The following is a 24,644-nucleotide window of genomic DNA, read 5'->3' as shown; positions in this document are numbered from 1 at the left end:
TAAACACCTCAAAAATAATGGCTGGTTTCTGTATCTGCCAAACCACTTATACACTAGCCCCTTTCCTACTCTTTGACACCCGGCTGTATCACCTGGGGGTACAATGCAATGAATTACCTCTCATCACCTGCTTCCTACAGTGAGGAGGGTGGTGAAGGGAGGCCTAGTGTGTATGGCCTGGGATGACTGACCCCAGGGCTTACTCTCTATTGCATGACTCTGTAGTATTCCCAGACTCTTCCCACTGTGGTGAGGCATGTTAGGGAAGAATCTGTTATGAGGGTCTGCTATGTCCTACCTGTGTGGGTCTCATTTTCCTCTTCTGTAAAATAAGGGGGTAGGGAGGATTGGCTTAGATGATTTCTAAAGCCTCTTCCAACCCTTAGTCTCTGAGGCTATGTAGGTGTTAGGGTGGAAGGAGTCATTGTTCTATTCAGTTCTCAGTCTCCTTGCTGCCAGATCTGAAGTGGCAGATGAAGGGTGACCATAGTGTGAGAAAAGGAGGAGACATACTTCCTGTTGTGTGTTGCATGTGACAGTCCTTTCCTGAGCCATTTTCTAATCACTTGTTAATGGTTCTCTTCCTGCCTGCCATTACTTTATTTTTGTTTTGTGCCTATTTTTTTATTTACTTACTTATATACCTTTTGTATATTTCCAGTAGACTATAAACTTCTTGAGGAAGACAAATGTTTTATTTCTCTCTTTGTTTTCCCAGCATCTGGTACAGTGCCTAGTGAATTGTTGTTTAGTAATTTTCAGTTGTGTCAAACTCTTCATGACCCCTGTTGGGGTTTTCTTGGCAAAGATACTGGAGTGGTTTGCCATTTCCTTCTTCAGCTTATTTTACAGATGAGGAAATTGAGGCAAATCAGGTTAAGTGATTGCCCAGGGTCACACAGCTAGTTAGTGTCTGAGGCCAGATTTGAACTCATGAAGATATGTCTTCCTAACTCTTGGCTCAGTACTCTATCCACTGTGCCACTTTGCCTGTAGAAAGTAGTAAATGCTTAATTAATGCTTGCTGGATTGAATAAGTAGCTCAGCTGCTTATAATTGAATTGCTCAGCTATCTGTTAACTTCCAATCTTGGCTTGTATCTTTCTGGAATCCCCATGGCCCAGGTACTGCTTTCATTAGTATATAGCCCTCAGGTTTATGACCTGTTTCAGTCCCTCATGTTGTGCTTATTTTAGGTAAATAGAAACATCCACATTAACACTCTCCATTAATGTCCTCTTCCTGAGCTAACACCTCTGCCAGGGATGACCATAGTAACTGGGAAAGGCCTCCTGCAGAAGGTGGGATTTAGGCTGAGTCTTGAAGGAAACCAGGGAAGCCAGGTGGTGGAGGTGAGCAGAGAGAATTCCAGGCATGGTGGTCATCCAGGGAAAATGCATTGAGTCAGGAACTGGTGTGTTTTGTGTGCAAGAAACAACACAAGCTTTGACAATGAATATGTTCTGAATGCCATGGAAGTCCACATTTTGTGGCACCTGGGTTTTTATTTCTGTTTTATGAGTTATGTCCCCTCCACTTAAGTTCTTTCCTGTTGTCTTCTTAGGATATGGAGGTGACTCTGGGTGTACTAAGGCTTGGTCAATGAAGCACAGGTTTTGGAAGGTCCTACCAAGCTGAAAAGGCCTGGAGTGTGGGCCTAGCAATAGACTGTGTGTCTGCCACCTGGACTAGCCTAGCTAAATGCAGGGAGTCTCATTGCCAGAGGTGTGGCCATTGTAATAGAAATATTTTCTGGTTGTGGCCAGAACTATTTTCTAGGGAAATACGGAAGGTCTGGAGTCTTTGGCAGTAGAAAGAATAGTCACATTGCTCTTGTTTTTGTATTCTTAGCACTTGGTATAGCACTCATCATATTTTAGGCATTTAATTGCTTATTGATTGATTGATGAAATCTTGACTCCTTGAAGTATGGATAAGTCTTCTATAAGCCTGTTAGAATTTTGTGGCAACTTGGTAGCTGCAGGATAAGTTTGGCCCAATGGGGCCAGGAGGAGGGCTGGTCCTAGGTAAGGACTGCAGGTCAGATAACTAATAGTTGAGGTATAGAGAGGTAGACAGGAATGGTGAATATTCCAGGTTAGGCAAACAATAGTTTAAAGCCTAGGCAGGGAATGTGCTAAGGGTTTTGTCTATGATAGAAGCTGAAAACCATATTTAACTGACTCTAGACAACATTGTATAGAATTTAAGTCCCTTGAGGGCAAGGAATCTTTTATTTTTATCTTTGTACCCCCGGTTTCATAGAGTAATTCCTGAAGACTATAGGGGCTTATAAATGTTTGTTGAATTGAATTGAATTGAATTAATACTCTGAACTGAATTGGAACCAAAGAGATTTTTTCCTCTTGGGATCCCCTATCCCTTGGCCCCCTCACTCTTCAAAATCATAGAATCATATAGAATTGGAGGTAGACCTCAGAGTACACCTAAATTAATCCATCCTTGAGTAATAATGGCCTCTGAAACATCTTTGAAGACCTCACGTAACAGGGATCTTACTGTTTCTCAAAGCACTACATTATACTTTTGGACAGTTTTCATTGTTAAGTTTTTTCTTATATTTTTTTCCTACCTAATTTTTAGATACATATATAAGGGGCAACTTGGAGGTGGCAATGGATAAAGCACCAGGCCTGGAGTCAAGAAGACCTGAATTCAAATCCAGCCTCATATACTTTCTAGTTATGTGACCCTGAGCAGTCAACTTCTGTCTGTCTCAGTTTCCTCAACTATAAAATGAGGGTTATAATAGCACCTATCTTCAAGCGTTGCTGTATCAAATGAAATAATAATTGCAAAGTGCTTAGCAGGTAGAGTGCCTGGCACATAGAAAACATTATATGAATGTTATTATTATTACATAATTTGCCCAAAAAGTTTCTACTGGTTGCTCCTAGTTCTGCTCTCTGGGATGAAATAGTACAAAACTAATCCTTTCTCACTACAGTCTTATACCAAATATGGATGACTTCACCTTGAAGCACCCTCACTGATTTAGGAGTGCCTGTCTAGTGTCTACATTTCTTGAGGTGCCATGCAACTCACATCAGTCCTGGCTCCACTCACTGTCTGGTCTGCTGCCACCTCCTAAATCAGCTTTCTTTCTCCTGTGGGTATCCCCCGCTTTCCAGGTCTCTTCTATGTTTTGTTTTCTTCTGTGATAATGTAAGCTTCTTGAGGGCAGGCACTGCTTTGTATTTCATTTGTATATTAGTACTTAGGACAGGGCTTGGCACAGAGTAAAAGCTTAATAACATATTTTATCTATTCAGCCCTTCAAATTCTTGAAGGTAGCTATCATGTATCTCCTAAGTTTTCCTTTTTCCAGGCTGAACATCTCCAGTTATTTTAAGTGACACTCAGAAGGTATAGTTTCTAGTCTCTTCATCCTGTCATCTTGTTCATGCCTTTCTTAAGACATGGACCCCAGAAATGGACAAATTTCTGGTCTAAACAAGACAGGATAGTATAAATACATCTTCTTCTGAACACCTTTTTTTTTTCTTTGAATGTAGCCAAAGATCACCTTTACTTTTTTGTCCGTTATGGTACACCATTAACTCATATTGACTTTGCGGCCCACTAAGACCTTCAGATCTTTTTCACTGTGAAATGTACTGCATCTCATAGGCACTAAATTGTTTGTTGATCTGAATTCCAGTGGCATCTTCTTGTACTCTGTATTCAGGCAGGTCCTCACATTGTTCTCTGCTGAACTCATTCATTTTAGAACAGATCTCAGTTCAGTTACCTGCTCACCATGTGACATTGAGCAAATACCTTCCATTCCCTTGGCCTCAGTTTCCTCCTCTGTAAAATGAGAGAACTGGATAAAATTATCTATAAGGTCCCTTAAGCTCTAGATTCTATCAAGTGATACTAAATGACCTTCCTCAGCTTTGAAAGTTTTTTTGCTAGGCAATGGGGTTAAATCACTTGCCAGTGCCACACAGCTAGTAAGTGTCATGTGTCTGAGGCTTAATTTGAACTCAGGTCCTCCTGACTCCAGGGCCGGTGCTTTATCCACTGTGCCACCTAGTTGCCCTCAGGTATTATTTTTTTAATCCTTTCACCAGCAATGGGTGTCCAGAGAAGGTTCAGAGAGACTTTACACCAGGGTGGAGAACCTGTGGCCTCTAGGCCACATGTGTCCTTCTAGGTCCTCAAGTGTGGCCCTTTGACTAAATCCAAACTTAACAGAACAAATGCCCTTAATAAAAGGATTTTTTTTTCTGTGTTTTTCTGTAAAATTTGGACTTGGTCACAAGGCCGCACCCGAGGACCTAGAAGGCCACTCCTGCTCTACACTGTTTCTCTTCTCTCTTTCCTCCCTCCCCAGTCTTCATTCACTCCCCCCCCCAGTCTAAAAATCATGCTTAGATTTCACTGAGAAAGAGTACACCAGTAGGACCTCCTTCTGGGTTTTACTCTTTAATTTAACTTGTAAACCCTGCAAATGATCATGGAATTAAAGTTACAAGGGCCTGGGGCGGGGTGGGGTGGGGAGATGGGGCGGGGAAGGGGCAGTAGATTAAAGAGTGGAAGCCACTTAGAGAGGTATAGCCCTTACCCTGGAGAGGAGCTGAGAAGCTCTGGTTTAAGTGAGACCATCCTGTGTGGAAAGAATTAGTGATCACCCCTCTGTTTTTAACTAGGGACTCAGACATCTGGGAGTGATTTCATTAATGTGTTACTCTTCAGGTCTAGAATATAAGCATAGAGTGTATAAGGTTTTTCTCAATGAACTTCAAAACTCAATAAACCCCCATGATTGCATGTTCTGAAATGTCCTAGAATATAAGCTAGAAGGGACCTTAAAGTGCACTAGATTAGAAGACAGAGGACCTGGATCTGAATCCATGTGCTGCCCCTTAATGATCTTATGATCTTAGACAAGTCACTTCTTCTCTGTGGGTCTCAGTTTCCTCAAGTCAGGTCAAGAAGCATTTATGATAATATGCCAGGCACTATGCTAAGCACTGGGGATACAAAGAAAAGCAAAAAGTTTCCTCATCAGAAAAACAAAGAGGTGAAACTGGTTTCCAGTATTACCTCTATAAAAATCTGTCCAGTGACCTCAGAGGAATCATTCATATAAAGGAGAGGCATTATTGAGTTCGATCCCCTTCACTTTACAGAAGAGGAAGCTGGAGCCCAGAGAGGAGGGAAAGACTTGCTCATGGACACACAGATGGTTAGTGTCCAGACTCAAATCTCCGGACGCCTGGTCTTTCCTGTCTTTGTTGCTGCTTCTCCTGAATTCAGGAGCGTGCTGGAGCCAGCTTGAGCAGGTTGTTAAATTTTCAGTGTGAGCACTTACAATTAGCAAATGTTACCAACTGGGGCTTGATTTATCTATCTATTTATCTATCTATTTATTTATTTATCTCTAGACTTAAGAAAGTGTTAACAATGTAAATTAACCTTAAAAATGTGTCATGGGTACTTTGTTAGTTATAACTTTACCAGCATACCTTGCTTGTATCCCAGCTTGAATGCAAACAGTCAATAGAGAATGGGTAGATAGAGGCAGTGTGGTGTAATGGAAAGAACTCTGGACTTGGAGTAAAGAAGACCTGGGTTTGAATCCCAGCTTTGCTACCAACTTATCACGTGACCTGGAGCCAATAACTTCTTTCTGGGCTTCAGTTTCTGAACCTGGTTGTGTTGTGAGGGCTATAGTCTATGATGTTCCAAGTCCCTTTAAACTCCCCATTGTATAATTCTATGTTTCTGTGGCAAGACTTCACAGTCTCGGCATGATCTGAGATCACCCAGTTGGGCATTTTTAAATGAAATCAACGCACCCAGTTTTCATTCTAGAATCACCCCGTGTCTTCCATACTCTGGTTCTGGCATTTTCAGACCTTTAAGGCACCATCTAACTAGCATTGTGATCATCATTACAAGTAGGGATGACTTCATTCTTTATGCCTGTATCCCCAGGGCTTAGAACATTGACTGGCACATAGTAGTTTACTGATCAACAGTAATAAACAAACGAATAGATAAATATCTGTTGTTGATCAGTACCATCATCTCCATACTTCCTAGCAAAGGAGGAAGTGATAGTATGTGGAGTGGAAAGAACATTGGATCTGAAGTCAGAAGATGTGGATTTAAGACCTGGCTCTGACACTTCCTAGCTGTGTGACCTCAGAGAAATCACTGCCCCTCTCTGAGTCTCTCAGTTTTCTTCTCTGTAATATGTGAGTGAGAATCCTTGTACTATTCTTACTCCACAGAACTATAGTGAGTGAGAAAAGTAGCTTGTGAATTACTGAAAAGTACCATGGAAAGGTGAACTATTAATATCTTAATACTTCAGTGGATCAATGTAAACTCATTTCCCAAAGTATAGATCCTAGTTCATCTGTCCAGTGTGCAAACTGTCCATCTGTTATCTCTTTCTTTTGCTACAATGGGGAAGAGGCATAGCAAGTAGAGGGGGAGGCTTTCCTCAGTTGCAAACATTTGTATGTATAAAACAAAACACCATATAAATGTAAGCTTTTATCATTATCATTATTAGTATTGTTATCAGAAATAATATAGAGTCTTATGGCTTAGCACAGTGCCTGGAACATAGTAGGCACTTGACAATAATAGCTAGCATTTATAGAGAACTTTAAGGTTTGCAAAGCACTTTTCCAATATTATCTCATTTGATCTTTAAAACAATCCTGGAAGATAGGTACTGTTATCATCTCCATTTGGCAGATGGGGAAACCGAGGCACAGGGAGGTTTTTTTTTTTTTTTTTTTTTTTTTTTTTTTTAAAATGGCTTGCATAGGGTCACACAGCAAGTAGGTGTCTGAGGTCACACTGGAACTCAAGACCTAATAGAGAACAGGCCCCAGGGTCAAGAGGACTTAGGCTCAAGTTCTTCCTCTGATATCTATTTGCATTGTAACCCTGGGCAAGTGACCTAACCTCTCAGTGCTCCAGGCAAGTCTATGAATAAGACTATTAATTGATGATCTGAATTGGAAAAGGGAGTTTACCCACCAAGTTCCCTATGCCAATGAAATCACAGGTTTAGTAAAAAAAAAATGCATTTGTATGTGTGTATATAATTATTGCAACTGACCCCATAGAGAGAAAATGCAAAACAGAACATGGTAAATGCTTAAATATTTGTTGAATGAATGATTTATGTGAGTTTCTATATATATCAGAGGGACATATAAACAAAAAGAATTTGTTTGGATTAGATTGAAGCTGACTGTGACAAGTGCAGATAGAGAAAATGATACATTTATGTATAAGACACATGGTAAAGAATTATCTTTTTTTTTTTTTTAGTCAGGTTTAATCAGGACACAGGAAAATGAGTTCCTCATATCTCCATTGCCAATACTGCTAGCCCAGGAACACAACTATACCTCCCCCACAGGCCACCATCCTCATGTACTGTACAAAAGAACAGCGGAGGAGAAAATCCAGCGATATCAGGTCTTCCCTGGATCCAGTCCACCATTGCCTGCTCATCCCCGAAGTCACAGCCCTCAGGACTCTCCAAGCCTGGAGAAGCCTTCTCAGCATCGAAGGCTGCAAAGGCAGCATTTTTGTGGAAGGCGCAAGAAATGTATGTAAGGGCACATTCTCTTGTTCTCGTTGTAAATGTGGACCTTGTGCAGACGTGTCTGTGTTTGCTTAAGGGCAGACAGCAGTGCTGACACGGCTGGGAGTGGGGCTGTTTGTTTAAAATGGGGCTAATCCCACTCTAGGGGAACCATTAGAGATAGGGAAGGAAATGAAACAAATACAACAGTATAACAAACATTTATCAAGTATCTACTGTGTAAAAAGCACTGGGTCATGCCTGAGGCAGATAGAAAGTTTAGATAAGACCAATCCACAGTCCTTGTATTAATTAAACTCATGATCTAGTAAGAAAATAAGATGCGTAGATATGATAATATAAAATGTTATATAATTAGCCTAATTAGAGAAATTCAAAACAAAGTGCTTTCAGTGCTCTGAGGGGAAAGGCTATTACTGAAAGTGAAGGCTCAAGGCCAAAAGTATAAACCTGGCCCTCTTGGGCAAAATCTGGGTGATTATTTATTTATTTTTACTTTGGAACAAATATGACCTTGGACAAGTTGTTTCTCCTCTGTGCTTCAGTTTCCCAATTTGTAAAATGCATGTGTTGGACAAAATTGTGAGAAAACTTAATGAAGCCATGTTCGTTATCTTCAAATGTTTGCGGTCAATCAGTCAATAAATACCTACTATGTGCCAGGCACTGTGTTAAGCACTGGGGAATACAAAAAGAGGCAAAAGGTAGTACCTTCTTTAAAAGGACATATTGGGGAGACAAGAAGCAGAGATATGTACAGATGTAGGATCAAAAGGAAATAATCAAAAAAAGGAAAGCCATTAGAATTAAGAGGGACTGGGAAAGGATTCCTATAAAAAATGAGATATTAGTTGGGACTTAAAGGAAGCCAGTAGGTAGAGTTAAAGAGGGAGAACATTCTAGGCATGGGGGAAAATGAGAGAAAATTCCTGGAGCTGAGAGATGGAGAGTCTTGTTTGTGGAACAGCCAGGAGGCCAGTGTCATTGGGTTGAAGAGTACCTGGCAGGGAGTAAGGTGTGAGAAGATTGAAAGGTAAGAGGGGGCTAGGTTATGAAGGGCTTTGAATGGCAAAGAGAAGATTTTTGTATTTATGATAATAGCCAATTTATTGAGTATGTACTGTGTAGGGTCTTGTGCTGGTAGCTGAGGGACAGATATAGTTCAGGTAAAACATGGCCTCCAACCTCATGGAACTTAAAGTCTACTATTGGAATACAACACAAACCCAAATAACTCTAGTTTACATTGTATGATAAGGATCATCATAGTGGTACAAGACAAAGCTGAAATCAGAGGGGCCAGGCTGTTCCTGGTCACTGGAATGAGAAAAGTCTTTCTAGAGGAGATTATGTTTGAGTTGAGCTTTAATGAATGAGAAGTAATTCAAGAGGAGAAAAAGGAGAGAGGGGACGGTATCCTAGGCATTAGAAACAGGATGGGTACAGATGTGGGTGCCTTGCAAATTTCAGGGTTATGATTATGGGTCCAGTTTGCCTGGAGCTTAGAGATCATAGAGGGGTATAATATGAGACAAAGCTGAAAAGGTTAAGTGGTGTCAGGTAGTGGAAGGACTTGAATGCTAGACAAAGGAGTTTTAACTTTATTCTGTAGGAGTAGGGAGCCACTGAAGATTTTTGAGCATAAGGAGTGACATGATCAAATCTAAATCAATATGTATATATCTATATATATATAGATATATACACATGTATTCAGATATTGGTCTGAAGAATGGATTGGAGAAAAGAAAAGTGAGAAATCATGGGAAGAGGCTATTACAGTAGTCTAGGCAGATATGGAGTGGACAGCAGGAAAAAAGATAGTGTAGAGATGGAATTGACTGGACCTAGTAAATGATTGTATATGAGAGTCAAGGAAGAAGAAAGAGTCACGATTAATGCCAAAGTACTGAACATGGGAGACTGGATGCTGCCTGTGGGTACCACACACAGAAATAGTGAAGTCAGAAGGAGGAGCAGGTTTAGGAGTAAAAATAGCTTGCTTTTGTTCATGCTGAGTTTGAGGTATTTGTAGGAAATCCAGATGGAGATAGCCTACAGGCCACTAGAGACATGGTTGTGTAGCTCAGAAGAGAGAGGTAAAGGCCAGAGACAGATTTAGGAATTATCTGCACAAGGTCATAGGATAATAGATCTTAAGCTGGAAGTGATCTCAGAAGCCATCCCATCTAGCCCCCTCATTTTACATATGAAGAAACTGAGACTCAGGATGGTTAAGAGACTTGCTCAAGATCACATTGGTGGAAGCATCAGAGGGAGATTCTGAGCCCAGTTCCTCTGATTCCTGAGTCTCCTCTCTTTGCACCCTACAATACTGCCTCATCGAGGTCGTGATTGATGCTGTAGTATTGAAGATCACCAGGGGAGAGTGTCAAGAAAGAAGAGAAGATCAAGAAGAGATCCCTGGGGACTCCTGGTTCTTAACCTGGGGTCCATGAACTTGGTTTAATTTTTTTTTATAATTGTATTTCAGTATAATTAGTTTCTTTTGTAATTCCACATTTTACTTTATGCATTTAAAAATATGATTCTTGACCTATTCTGCTGTCTCAAGTTGTCTCCATCATCTTTTTTTTTCTTTCTGAAGTAGGAAGGATTTTTATAGTTGCCATTCAGCAGCATGTGGTGGTGACCATTAGGCTTGAGGCTTTCTGCAGCAGTCTCTGTCCTTTGGAGATGTGTTCCCTCCAGACCCTCTGCTAAAGTGGCTTTGTCTCTTTACAGATGCCCCCAAGCCCCCCACAGATGATACCTATGTAAGGGTAGATGAATACATTAGCACTGGACGGCTTAGAAGGTCTGCTGGGAAATCCCAGCGAGGCCTCAACGTGGAGACTCTTGTTGTGGCTGATAAGAAAATGGTGGAAAAGCATGGCAAAGAAAATGTGACCACATACATCTTAACTGTAATGAATATGGTAAGTCCCAGCATGGACTGACACCAAACTTTCAACCTCTGGCTGCTCAGTGATGCAGTGGATCAAGTATTGGGCCTGGAATCAGGAAGATGTGAGTCCAAATCTAGCTGTGTAACTCGGCAAGTCACTTAACCACTGTCTGCTTCAGTTTCCACAACTGTAAAATGGGGATAATAATAGCATCTACCTCCCAAAGTCATTGTGAGGACCAAATGAGATAATATTTGTAAAGTGCTTAGCACAGTGCCTTGTACATTTTTTGTTATTGTTGTTTGTCCTTTGTTCTTGAAGGGTAGGTACTTAATAAATGCTTATTTCCTCTCTCTCTCCTTCTTACCTCCTTCCCTCTTCCCCCATCCCTTCCCTTCCCTCCCCTCCATTTCTCTGCCCTCTTTCCCCTGCTTCTCCTTCCTTCCTTCCTTCCTTCCTTCTTTCCTTCCTTCCTTCTTTCCTTCCTTTCTCTTTTCTTCCTTCCCTTCCTCCCTCGAAGAAGGAGAGAGTTTGAACTTTTGTAGAAGATTCATAATCTTAATGACATTAGAAAATATGTCTTGATGGGACTATATTTACAAAAACATATAAATCCATAGTCTCATTGGTGTAGGTGCTTCCTACATCAATCAATCAATGAATCAACAAGCATTTATATAGCATCTACTCTGTGTCAGGCACTATGGAGGCCTTATGTCACCAAGACAACAAAACAATCTCTATTCTCAAGCAGCTTACAGCCCATCTATATGAATGCAAATCAGAGTAGCCCCATGCTTTTTGATTCTGTATCTTTCCATGACTCCTCTATACATGATGAAGCCAAGATATTGAAAGCCTTCCTTTGGTTTTTCATACATGGTAGGATACCTGTGTAGCACTTGGACTGTCCATTAGTTATTCCTCATTCTTGCTTCATGACTGGCCTGTGTCCGTTCCTAGTTATAGATGACGAAGATATAGGTGCCACTGAAGGAAAAAAAATGTTAATATTGTACTCTGGCTTTAAGCACAGAGAATCTGCCAGAGATTTTAATCTGCCAGAGAATTTAAATTAATTTAACATTAACCAAAAATCCAAATCATTTCTGGCTTAGAGAGAGAATATCTAAACTGATTTAGGTCCCCCATCCCCTCCAATTGTCAATGCAAATTTATTAAGAACCTATGTGTCAGGCACTAGGGATGCTAATTTAAAAACACAGAGAGAGAGAGAGACAGTTCCTGCTCTCAAAGAGCTTACCCTGTTAGACAATGGCGGAAGACAACACACAAAAAGAAAGCTGACAAGGGAAGGCAGGAAGGGAAAGGGTACCCCATGCTAGGGTGTGGTGAAGTTAGGGAAGTCCCACAGTAGCACAGCCATGAGAAATGTTGAGTGAATGAATGAATGCAACAAGTATTTTGAGTTCTGATTTTCAGCAGTAAAATTTTTTCTCATTATAGTTTGATATAAAGTAGGTGATTGTTTTCTTTTCACTTTGAGAAAAGTTAGTTTTTTCTTACTGGGTTTTATTGTCTTTTTTATTATTCAATCAGGTTTCCAGTCTTTTTAAGGATGGGACCATTGGAAGTGACATAAACATTGTTGTGGTGAGCCTCCTTCTCCTGGAACAAGAACCTGTAAGTGGTAGGATACAACCTTATCTCATTCTGTTAGATTCTGTGTTCTCTTCTGCTCTCCATAGCCTAGTGCTGTGCACACACACACACACACACACACACACACACACACACACACCCCAATCCCATCCCTGAATCTTAATTCAATTGTAAAATAGATTATAGTACAATTTGATGGCAGAATGAACAGCCTTTTAAAAAATCCTCCATTGTGTGAGGTTCCATGACCATTAACACAGACATTCTCATGAAATAGGGAAGGTGCTTACTATCACTAAGTAGTAGTAGTTTGTCCTTCATTCTTGAAGAAGACCATGACATCAGGGAGGTGATGCCATGACATGCAAGTGAATTAATCTAAGTGAGGGAGGGCTGTGCAAAGTCACCAGCCTCACTTTCTCCTCTGGAGCCATCTGGGTCTGGTGGCAACACAGAGATCAGGATGACTGGAAATGGCCCACAGGTAGTGATAGTAGGTGCTTACTAAATGGTTGTTTGATGAAAATAACTAAGTGACTAAAGTTTGCTGAGTATTTATTGTTTGCCCTGAACTACTCTAGGTGCCATATGTTTGCACAGCCATGAAGATGGAAAAATTGACTGGTAGGAGCATCAGCTGTTGTCAGTACTACTAAGGATGGCACCACCTTGTCCTCCTCCTTGCAGGCTGCGTTTGGGAAGTGAATAAAATCAGGGAGAATCCAGGTGTCTGAGAAATTCTTCCCTAAATTGGTCCTTGTACTGTGGCTAGGCAACTGTACAGGAGGTTGAGAGCCAAGGTTGTCAGGAGGGTGAGAGAGCCAAGTGGAAACCTTGTGGCAGAGCATTATGGATTTAGGAGTCAGGTCCCCTGAACGACTTTTCTGTGTGTCTGTCTGTGTTTCTTTGTGTTATATACATTACAGGAAAAGTGCTTTTGAGTCAGAAAGTCACTAAGTGATAGCTACATCTTGGAAACTCTTTTCTGAATCTTCCCTTTTTCTTAGGAATGTCTGTGTTCTTGGTCTTGGGACCCTCACACAATAGAGAATTATTTTGAAAGGTGTTCATCCTGTTGTCAATTTGCCATAGTCTATTTTACAACTGAATTGGGATTCAGGGATGGGCATGTTGTGTGCGTGCACGTGTGTGTGTGTGTGTGTGTGTGTGTGTGTGTGTGTATGCATGTGTGTGAGAGAGAGAAAGATGCCCCATTATCCTCTAAATGAAAAAATATATGTATACATACATACATACACACACGTACACACCCCAATTCAATATATATGTGTGTGTGTATATTTGTGTATGTATGTATGTATGTGTTATGGCAATTCAACCAACAACAGTGTGTCCCACCTTGGATTTCACAAAGCAATTTGCTGAAGCTTTCTTTCTCGCTTATCACAGAATATTATGTATTATAGTTACCTATTAAGGAGTTTTTTTTTTAAAGAGTTATATCTCAGTACTAGACCACGAGCTCCATGAAGGCAGATACCATATCTTATTTAAATTCTATGTCTCACCTGCTGTGTTGGCACAAGGGTTTTGCATTTTATAGGAAGGACCTTACAAATATTTACTGAATTTGAGTCCCTCAACCCAACAGTTAGAGGAATAGAAACTTCCTGCCCATAATTCTTAAATCCCTAAACCACTGGGTGGTTGGGGGAAGCAGATAACAATTTATGGATTTTCAAATGTTTTTTCTCATAGCAAAGAAACATTTTAGCAGGAAATTTGCCCACAGCAGGGCTAATGGCTGCAGACAATGGGCTAAAATAAATTAATTGCTGAGGCCTCTTTAAAATGTAAGATTCTGGAATTCATAAAATCAAATAGAAAATGATAGAAATACTGAATCTCAGCATTAGATGGAATTTTAGAGATCATTTAGATCAAGGGTTCTTAACTTGGGAGTCCCTGGATCCCTAAGGGGTCTGGGGTTAGATTTCAGGGGGTTTATGATCTTGAAAGGGAAATAAAATGCATCTTTTTCTTCCTTTTACTCTCTAGCTGTGATTTAGCAATTCCTTTAACTATTTCAAAACATTACTTTTAGAAGGGGGTCCGTGGGCTTCACCAGACTGACAGTGGGAGCCTTGACACAAAAAGGTAAAGAAAACTCTGCACTAGATCAAACTTATACTCAATAGGAATTTCCTCTTTCAGTCAGGGAACATTTATTAAGTGCCTACTCTGTGCCTGACACTATGCTAAGTGCTGAGGTTACCCAAAAAAGTAAAAGACAGTCCCTGTCCTCAAGAAGCTCGCAATCAAATGGAGGAGAAAAATAGCAAAACAAGTTAGATATGAGATTAATAATAATAGATAATGGGAAATAATTAAGAGAGGGAAGGTACTTGAATTAAGAGGGGTTAAAAAACCTTTCTGTAGAAGATGGGATTGTAGTTGGGCCATAAAGGAAGCCAGGGAAGTCCAGAGGTGTCGTCAAGGAGGAAGAACATTCCAGGTATGGGAGACAGGCAGAGAAAATGCCCAGAGCCAAGAGATGCAGTGTCTTATTCATGGAACAGCAAGGAGGCAGCCCCAGCAAATGCCTGTCTATTTTCTTCTTAAAGATCTCCAAAGTAGCAGAATTCACTCCTGCCTTATATTCCACTTTTGGACAGAAAAGATGTCAAACTACTAACCTCATATAAAGTTTAACATGTTGTCTTAAAATTATGGGTATGTGTGTTTGGGGAATGGGAGAGGATGTGGTTCTGCCTTATGGCATCAGCAAGCAGCATGGAGTAATGGAAACAACAAGAATTTTGAAGTCACAAAGAGCCCACTCTGGCTTTCATGTGTGCTATAAAACTAGGAAATAGCATTTGGGTAAACAGATGTCAGCAACATCAAAATGTGGCCCTACTAAATTTGACATATTTCTTCTGGAAGCTATATAAAAATACATTTTATAGTCTCAGTTGAGTATGTCTTTGAATTTAGTTGAATTCAATGCAACCCACATTTATTAAGTACCTACTATGCATAAGGCCCTACATGGTCTCTTCAGTGTGGATGTGCTCTCCATTGATATAGGATGCAAGAGAGTATTGTGGAAAGATCCCTAGCTTTGGAGCCAGAGGATCTGGGTTCAGTTCATGCCTCTGATTGCTTTCCGCCTGTGTTACCCTGTATGAGTCTCAGTCTCTTTATGCTTCAGTTTGAATAGCTCATATTGGAGATGTATTTTTTAAAATTACACAGGGCTTCTTCATTTTTATTCTTTCCTGTAGTCTTATATTAATTTTGGTATTTGCTGTAAGAAGTTGATGCCACAAACACCGTCATCGTGATAATAGTTAGCATTTACATAGTGCCGAGTATAGTCTTATATTAATTTTGGTATTTGCTGTAAGAAGTTGATGCCACAAACACCATCATCATGATAATAGTTAGCATTTATATAGCGCCGAGTATGTGCCAGGCACTTTACAGATGTTATCTCACTTGATCTGACTGACCTCTAGTCTCTCATCTCCGACTGTTTGCCTGATGTCTCAGACTGGATGTCATGCAGATATATTAAGCAATATGTTCAAACTGAACCTATTATCTTTTCTTTCCAAACCTTTCCTTCTTTCTAACTTCCTTGTTACTATCAAGTTTGGCCCAGTCACCTAAGCTCTCAATCTAGGTGTCATCCTTGACTTGTCAGTTTCTCCTCTCATGGCCAATCTGTTGCCAAGGCCCTGTCAATTCTTCCTTCAGAATATCTCTTGTATATGACTCCTTCTATCCTTTGGTACTGCCACCATCTTGATACCTGATCATTTGATCAGGCCTTGATGCCTTGATGCCTCATCATTTAATGCCTGGACTATTAAAATAGCCTGCTAGATGGTTTCCTTGCCTCAAGTCTCTGCTCACTCCAGTCCACCCTTTACTCAGCTATCAAAGTGATTTTTCTGAAGTATAAGTTGTGGGGCAATGAGGTGGTGCAGTGGATAGAGCACTGGCCCTGGAGTCAGGAGGATCTGAGTTCAAATCCAGCCTCAGACACTTACCAGCTGTGTGACACTGGGCAAGTCACTTAACCCCAATTGCTTAAAAAAAATAATAAAAAAATAAAGTATAGGTTGAATCACTCACCTATTTAGTAAACTGTAATGGTTCCCTGTTGCCTCAGGAAAAAATATAAAATGTTTTATTTTGCTTTTAAAATGCTTTATAACTCAGCCCCTTACTACCCTACACTCCTCCATGTACTCTATGATCTACAGTCTGGTGACACTGACCTCCTTATTCTTCCTTGTGCGAGACTCTCCATCTCCTGACTCTAAGCATTTTCACTGGCTGTCCCGCATACCTGGAAGGCTTGCAATCCTCACTTCTGTCTCCTTACTTCCTTCTCTTTTGTCAAGTCTCATCTCAAATCCCACCTTTTGCAAGAAGCCTTTCCCAGTCCGCTTGATGCTAATGTCTTCTCTCTGAGACTATCCCCAATTTATCCTGTGTATATCTTTTTGTACATAGTTGCTTGCATGTTGTCTCCCACTATTACACTGTGAGCTCCTTGAAAGCAAGGAACTTTGGGAAGGGGAACTTTCTTTGTATCCCTAGTGCTTAGCGTCATGCCTGGCACATAGTACAAACTTAATAAATTCTTGTTGACTTGACTTGGGATGTCCAATTTGAAATGTCTAAAAGGTAGTTGGAGGTATACAATTTGAGAATCATCTGCCCAGAAAAGATAGTTAAACTCATAGGAGCTGATGGGATCATTAAGTTAAAAAGCATAGCTAGAAAAGAATAATGGCCTAGGACAGAGCCTTGGGATACAACCAGAGTTAGAAAGTGGGATATGGACGATGTACCAATGAAGGAGATTTTTCAGATCTATCTCTCAAAAATGGAAATGAGGTTGGTCTGGAATGACCTGTTCTTAATGAAGCTGTACTAACTCTTTGTTATCACCATTTCCTTTCGAAATTTTCTCTGTCTCTTTATAGTATATTTTAGAACAGAGATTGGCAAACTATGGTGCAAGAGCCAAATCGGTCTCACTGCCTGCTTTTGTATGGCCAGTAAGCTAAAAAATGGCTTTTGTAAATCTAAATATAAAAACTATTCTTAGCTGGTTGGCTATGTAAAAGCAGGCAGCAGGCAAGATTTGGTCCTCAGGCTGTGGTTTGCCAACTAGAGTCTTTGTTTCTAGAATTTTGCCAAAAATCAAAGTCAAGTTTGTTAGCCTGTAGTTTACACACACCCCTTTCCCTTCTGTCTTTTGGTAAATGAAACATTCGTTCTTTTCCAGTCCTGCAGCATTTCTGTCAATCATAATGACCTTTCAGAGATCACCAACAGTGGCTCAGTAATCACATTCATGAGTCCTTTCAGGAGCTTAGGATTTAGGCACAAATGAGATAATATGTGTAAAGCATTTTGCAAAACTTAAAACCATATAGAATTGTTGTTTATCATCATCATCATTATTATCATCACTATCATCAGTTATCTTGTTCTCCACTTTTTGATAGGATTCAGATAGAAATGATTTATTCCATAGGCTAATGTGCAGGTGGATAAGACTGACTGGTTTTTGTAATTGAATTAAAAATATTGGGATGTGAGCTTAGCCTTTGTAGATTACTTGGAAACATCTTTGGGACCACTCTAATAATAAACAGAAAGAAAAGGATGATATGTGCCTCACTTTATTTAAACATGGTTTCAATTTGCAGGATTATCTTTAAGGAGCTCTGATTTAGAGATTAACATAGATTATTTTTGAAAGCTTCTCATTCCATGTAGTTTGGAGATTATGAGTATTCAATACAGTGATAAGCTCTTTAAAATGTTATTAAATTTTTATGAATTAGTATTGTGGCCTGGTGGTTGTAGGCACCAGTCCTATCTGTAATGATGCATTCATTCCATTATAGTTTATTTGCTGAATTCCCAAGAATATTTTGGGATTTGTATTTACAGTATAAAAATTAGTTTAAAAAGTATAGTAAAATTCTGGTGTATGATTCTAGTCACCTGATTGTATCTTTTTTTAAAGGAATCTGGTAGGTATTAAAGTTTTGTAACATGCTGTGATTTATTGCATAGTTTCTATCAAATTATTATATAATTCAGATTAATCTATAAACCTGGGCTCCCTAAGGATAATTGTTGTGTAATTTATGATTGCAGCAACTTGATCCTGAATCACTCATATAAATGCCTTTGTATTTATATCATCATTATCATCATCATCATTCATCTTTTTCTTTGGGGTTCGGATAGAAACAGTCCTTGGATAAATTGTTATTCTATTATTCTTTTCTGTTTAATGTTCTACAGACTACTGTACAGGTCAAAAAACAACTCTTTGTAGCTGAATGAAAATATTAGGATGGAAGATAATCTTCTATAGGCTCACTGAAAACATCCTCAGTACAACTCCAGTAGTAGACAGGACAAGAAGGATTAGATGTGCCTCATGCCATTCCACCATGTTATTGATCATATCTGCTAGCCTGTTTCTATATTTTGAAAGTTTTTCATTCCAGGTAGCTTGGAGTATTTATTTTTTTTTATCTTTATGTCAGGCACTCTTTTTTTTTTTTTTTTTTAGTTTTCACATTAGTCATGTTGTAAAGAAGAATTAGAATCAGTGGGAGGAACCATGAGAAAGAAGAAACAAAATAAAACAACAAAATAAAGACAGCAAATAGTATGCTTCCATCTGCATTTGGACTCCAAAGTTTTTTCTCTGCGTATGGATAGCATTTTCCATCATGAGTCTTTTGGAGTTGTCTTAGATCCTTGCATTGCTGAGAAGAGCTAAGTCTATTAAAGTTAATAATCGCATAATGTTGCTATTACTGTGTACAATGTTCTCCTGTTTCTGCTCACTTTACTCAGCATCAATTCATATAAGTCTTTCCAGGTTTTTTTGAAGTTTGCCTGCTCATTTCTTGTAGCACAATAGTATTCCATTACATTCATGTACCGCAACTTGTTCAGCCATTCCCCAAATGATGGGCATCCCCTCAATTTCCAGTTCTTTGACACCACAAAAAGAACTGCTGTAAACATTTTTGTACATGTGGATCCTTTTCCCATTTGTGTGATCTCTTTGGGATATAGACCTACAAGTCATATTGTTGGGTCAAAGGGTATGCACAGTTTTATAACCCTTTGGGCATAGTTCCAAATTGCTCTCTAGAATGGTTGGATCAGCTCAAAACTTCACCAACAATGCATTAATTAGTGTTCAATTTTCCCACATCTTCTCCAACATTTATCATTTTCCTGTTTTGTCATATTAACCAATCTGATAGGTGTGATGTGGTATCTCAGAGTTGTTTTGATTTGCATTTCTCTAATCAATAGTGATTTAGAGTATTTTTTCATAAGACTGTAGATAGCTTTAATTTCTTCATCTGAAAACTGCCTGTTCATATCCTTTGATCATTTATCAATTAGGGAATGACTTGTATTCTTATAAATTTGACTCAGTTCTCTACATATTTTAGAAACAAGGCCTTTATCAGAGACAATGGCTATAAAAATTGTTTCCCAGCTTTCTGCTTACCTTCTAATCTTGGTTGCATTGGCTTTGTTGTACAAAAACTTTTCCACTTAATGTAATCAAAGTTATTCATTTTGCATTTCATAATGTTCTCTATCTCTTGTTTGGTCATAAATCCTTCCTTTCTCCATAAATCTGACAGGTAAACTATTTCTTGCTCTCCTCATTTGGTTATTGTGTCAGCCTTTATATCAAAATTGTGTGCCCATTTTGAAGAGGTTGGTCCAATCCTAGTTTCTGCCATGCCATTTTCCAGTTTTCCCAGCAGTTTTGTAGTAGTGAGTTCTTATCCCAGAAGCTGGAGTCTTTGGGTTATCAAAAAGTAGATTACTATAGTCACTGACTATTGTGTCTTGTGTTTCTAAGCTATTCTGCTGATCCACCACTCTGTTTCTTAGCCAGTACCAAGTAGTTTTGATAATTGCTGCTTTATAATGCAATTTGAGATCTGGTATGGCTAGGCCCCCTTCCCTTGCATTTCTTTTCATTCTGATATTCTGGATCTTTTGTTCTTCCAGATGAACTTTGTTATTATTTTTTCTAGCTCTATCAAGTAATTTTTGGTAGTTTGATTGGTATGGCACTGAATAAGTAAATTAATTTAGGTAGAATTGTCATTTTTATTATATTAGCTTGGCCTACCCATAAGCAATTGATATTTTTCCAATTGTTTAGATCTGACTTTATTTGTGTGAAAAGTGTTTTGTAATTGTGTTCATATAGTTCCTGGTTTTGTTTTGGCAGGTAGACTCCCAAATATTTTATAATGTCTACATTAACTTTAAATGGAATTTCTCTTTCTATCTTTTGCTGTTGGGCTTTGTTAGTAATATGTAAAAATGCCAATGATTTATTTGCATTTATTTTATATCCTGCAACTTTGCTAAATTTGTTTATTATTTCAAGTAGTTTTTTATTTGATTCTCTAGGATTCTCTAAGTATACTATCATGTCATCTGCAAAGAGTGATAGCTTTGTTTTTTCTTCGCCTATTCTAATTCCTTCAATTTCTTTTTCTTCTCTTATTGCTAAAGTTAACATTTCTAGTACAATATTGAATAACAGTGGTGGATAATGGACATCCTTGTTTCACCCCAGATGTTATTGGAAATACTTCTAGCTTATCCCCATTATATGTAATGCTTGCTGATGGTTTTCAATAGATGCTACTTATAATTTTAAGGAAGATTCCATTTATTCCTATGCTTTCTAGGGTTTTTTAATTAGGAATGGGTGTTGTATTTTGTCAAAAGCTTTTTCTGTGTGAGATAATCATGTGATTTCTGTTAGTTTTGTTGTTGATAGAGTAAATTATGCTGATAGTTTTCCTAATATCGAACCATCCCTGCATTCCTCACATAAATCATAACTGGTCATAGTATATTATCCTCAAGATAAGTAGCTGTAATCTCTTTGCTAATATTTTATTTAAAAATTTTCCATCTATATTCATTAGGGAAATTGGTCTATATTTTTCTTTCTCTATTCTGGCTCTTCCTGTTTTAGGGATCAGCACCATATTTGTATCATAAAAAGAATTTGGTAGGACTCCTTCTTTGCCTATTTTCCCAAATAGTTTATATAGTATTGAAATTTATTGTTCTTTTAATGTTTGGTAGAATTCACTTGTAAATCCATTTGGCCCTGGGGATTTTTTCTTAGGGAATTCATTGATGGCTTGTTCAATTTCTTTTCCTCAAATGGGGTTATTTAAGTATTTTATTTCCTCTTCTATTAATCTGGGCAATTTATATTTTTGTAAATATTTATCTATTTCACTAACATTGTCAAATTTATTGGTATACAGTTGGGTAAAATAGCTCCTAATTATTGTTTTAATTTCCTCCTTATTGGTGGTGGATTCACCCTTTTTGTTGTTGATATTAGTGATTTGGTTTTCTTTCTTTTTTTAAATCAAATTAACCCAAGATTTATCTATTTTATTGTTTTTTTTTCATAAAACCAGCTCTTAGTTTTATTTATTAGTTCAATAGTTTTCTTAATTTAAATTTTATTAATCTCTCCTTTGGTTTTCAGAATTTCTAATTTGGTATTTAATTGGGGATTTTTAATTTGTTCTTTTTCTAGCTTTTTTTTAGCTGCATGCCCAATTCATTGATCTCCTTTCTCTATTTTGTTCATGTAAGCATTGAGAGATATAAAACTTCCACTAAGAACTGCTTTTTTCTGCATCCCATAAGTTTTGTGGGTTATCTCATTATTGTTATTCTCTTGGATGAAGTTATTGATTGTTTCTATGATTTGTTGTTTGACCCACTCATTCTTTAGGATCAGATTATTTAGTTTCCAATATTTTTAGTCTGTCTTTCTATGGTCCTTTATTACATGTAATAAATATAAATATATATTTATAAATAGATATAAATAAATATAAATTACATGTAATAAAAATAACCTATCCCCATTCAATTTTCTTAGAATATTTCTTATGGTAATAATATGAGTATTTGAATGAATATTTGTTGTGGTAACACCCATTAAACTATTGTCCTTAAGTTTTTATGTTTGGATGGTTGTGGGCAACTATTTGTTTTGTGATAATGGTCCACTATTAGTATGGTCTATTGGTTGAGTTCTTCAGGATTTTTTGAGGTCTGTGTTTGTAGTATGGTGATTTGTCATCTGTGAGTCCATGAAAGATAGCTAACTTCTGATGCATAGTTCTAGCTACCAAGTTGTATCTTGCTAGGCATTCGCTAGATAGTAAAGTTTTCACAGTGGAAAGTGATGTGTTACACAATTTCTACCCTTTCCTTCCTCAATCTACATTGAGCACTAAATTTGGACTCTTTAAGAATAATTCTTCTATAATTAGTTGTGGCAATCACATGGTTCTGAACGGCCATTATAAAGTTTCTGCATACAAATCCCCTCGACTCAGTCATTTGTTTGATATTTCCTTATTGATACATTATTGGCTAAATTAATGCAAGTGGCATAGATAGATATTTTATTGTTATTCTTATTATTACCCTCTTGCCCCCTGAAGTCCAACCCATCATCCATGGGGAGGGGAGAATGGGAAGTAAGTGACACAACTGTTTCTAAGAGTCAAAGAAATAGAGTGGGCAGCACAGAGGCACAATCTGGCTGTATTCTAAATTGTCATGAAGATCAGCTTGGCACAGAGGATAGTGGAATAAGTAAATGATGCTTTCTTATCATCATGGTTATTTTTATGGAGTCTTGTTGGAACTAGTATCTTGAAATCATCAAGAGCAATTAAGTGCTTTTTCACCTCGAGTCCTTACCAGTCAAGTATATTCATCTCTCTGAGCCTTAACATCCTCATGAACAAAGTGGAATCCTGATCATTCCACTGCCCATTCTCACACGGTTTTGTAATTAAAGTGTTTTGTAAACTTTCAAGCACTATAGAAATATTAAGTACTATTATCTTCCTTCAAGACATGGTTCATATACCACCTCTTTTATGATGACTTCACTAATGCATCTTGCTGGAAGTGATCCTTCTTTGTCTGACCTTATACCTCCTCTATACCAGAAGGAGCTATGGGTTTGAATCCCATTTCTGATACTTACTACCTGAGTAACCAGGGACATGCCACTCATTCTCTCGCATCTTTGGCCTCCTCTTCTGTCAGTAGAGGTCTTTGAACTAGATCTCTGACACTCCTCCTGGCTCTAAATTCTATGGTCCTCTTATGTATACATCATATTCCAATTTGAATTCCATGTCTCTGTGCACGTCTTATTTCCTCCAATATGCTGTAAACTCCATGAGGGCTGAGACCAAGTCTTATTTAATCTTTGTGCCTTAGTAAGTACTCTGAGCACAGTGTTCTGTATGTAGTAGGTACTTAACACTAGTTATCAGATGGATGAACAGAAATGACCTTACGATAGCTCTGTTAGGAAGTTTGTATTTGATCTTGCCATCAGTAGGGAGATGTGGAGGGTTTTTGAGCAGGAGAGTGACATTGATCACTTTGTTTATTTTTCTTTTTCCAGATTGATGTAGTTCAAGTTTCTGTTGATTACAATTATTTGTTGCTTATTAATATTTTTTATTTTTTTGGGTTCCCTGTAGGGTGGATTACTGATCAATCACCATGCTGATCAATCTCTGAATAGTTTCTGTCAGTGGCAGTCTGCTCTCATTGGGAAAAACAACAAGCGACATGATCACGCTATTTTACTAACAGGACTGGATATCTGTTCCTGGAAGAATGAGCCATGTGACACTCTAGGTACAGTTTCAAAAATGCTTCACAAAATTCCAATGTGGGTTAGACCTTTTTCTTTACAGTACCAACTAGTGATCAATAGGAGTATGATACAATGGAAAGCCCTAGGAGCCAGAGGAGTAGGATTTAAGTAGAGGTGGTGCCCCTTGGTAGAGGTGTGGCTTTGGGCAAGTGACTTCTCCAAACCTCAATTACCTCACATGTAAATTGGGAATAATAAATACTTGCATTGTTTTTCTAACTGGATTATTGTGAAGAAAGTGATTAGGAAACCTTAAAATGCCATGTTGTTTATGGTGGCATAGCGGATAGAATGCTGGACCTGGGTCAGAAGGACCTGGGTCAGAACGACCTGAATGCTAATTCTGCCTCAGACACTTATTAGCTATGTGACCCTATGAAAATCATTTAACCTCTTAGCCTCAGTTTCCTCATCTGTCAAACGGAGGTAATAATACCTTCCTCACAGAATTTTTAAGAAGATCAAAGGATATAACAGTGCTTTGCAAACTTTAAAGTGTTATATAGATGCTAGCTATTATTATTAGTAGTAATAGCAATAGTAATGGTAGTGGTAATAGTAGCAGTAGCAGCAGCAGTAGTGAAAGTAGCAGCAATAGCAAAAGGAGCAGCAGCAGCAGCAGCGGTGAAGTCAGCAGCAGCAGCAGCAGTGAAGTCAGCAGCAGCAGCAGTGGTGAAGGCAGCAGCAGCAGCAGTAAAAGGAACAGTAGTAGCAGTGA

At 38.5% G+C, this 24,644-nt stretch overlaps 1 protein-coding gene across 1 annotated transcript in view; it reads left to right on the top strand.

Moving 5' to 3' along the window:
• Window positions 1-24,644, top strand: part of ADAMTS18 (ADAM metallopeptidase with thrombospondin type 1 motif 18) — a 194,918-nt gene that overhangs the window by 58,196 nt on the left and 112,078 nt on the right. Inside the window, exons 5-8 of the mRNA XM_027865019.1 lie at window positions 7,327-7,609; window positions 10,352-10,545; window positions 12,076-12,159; window positions 23,748-23,907. Coding sequence (XP_027720820.1) covers window positions 7,327-7,609; window positions 10,352-10,545; window positions 12,076-12,159; window positions 23,748-23,907 — 721 coding nt within the window. The remainder of the gene's footprint in view (window positions 1-7,326; window positions 7,610-10,351; window positions 10,546-12,075; window positions 12,160-23,747; window positions 23,908-24,644) is intronic.

Source organism: Vombatus ursinus, unplaced genomic scaffold (assembly GCF_900497805.2).
Source record: "Vombatus ursinus unplaced genomic scaffold, bare-nosed wombat genome assembly UNPS02014778.1, whole genome shotgun sequence".
In the NCBI taxonomy this organism is placed as follows: domain Eukaryota; kingdom Metazoa; phylum Chordata; class Mammalia; order Diprotodontia; family Vombatidae; genus Vombatus; species Vombatus ursinus.
The sequence above is the reverse complement of the archived record's forward strand: the minus strand, read 5'-3'. Positions and strand labels throughout refer to the sequence as shown.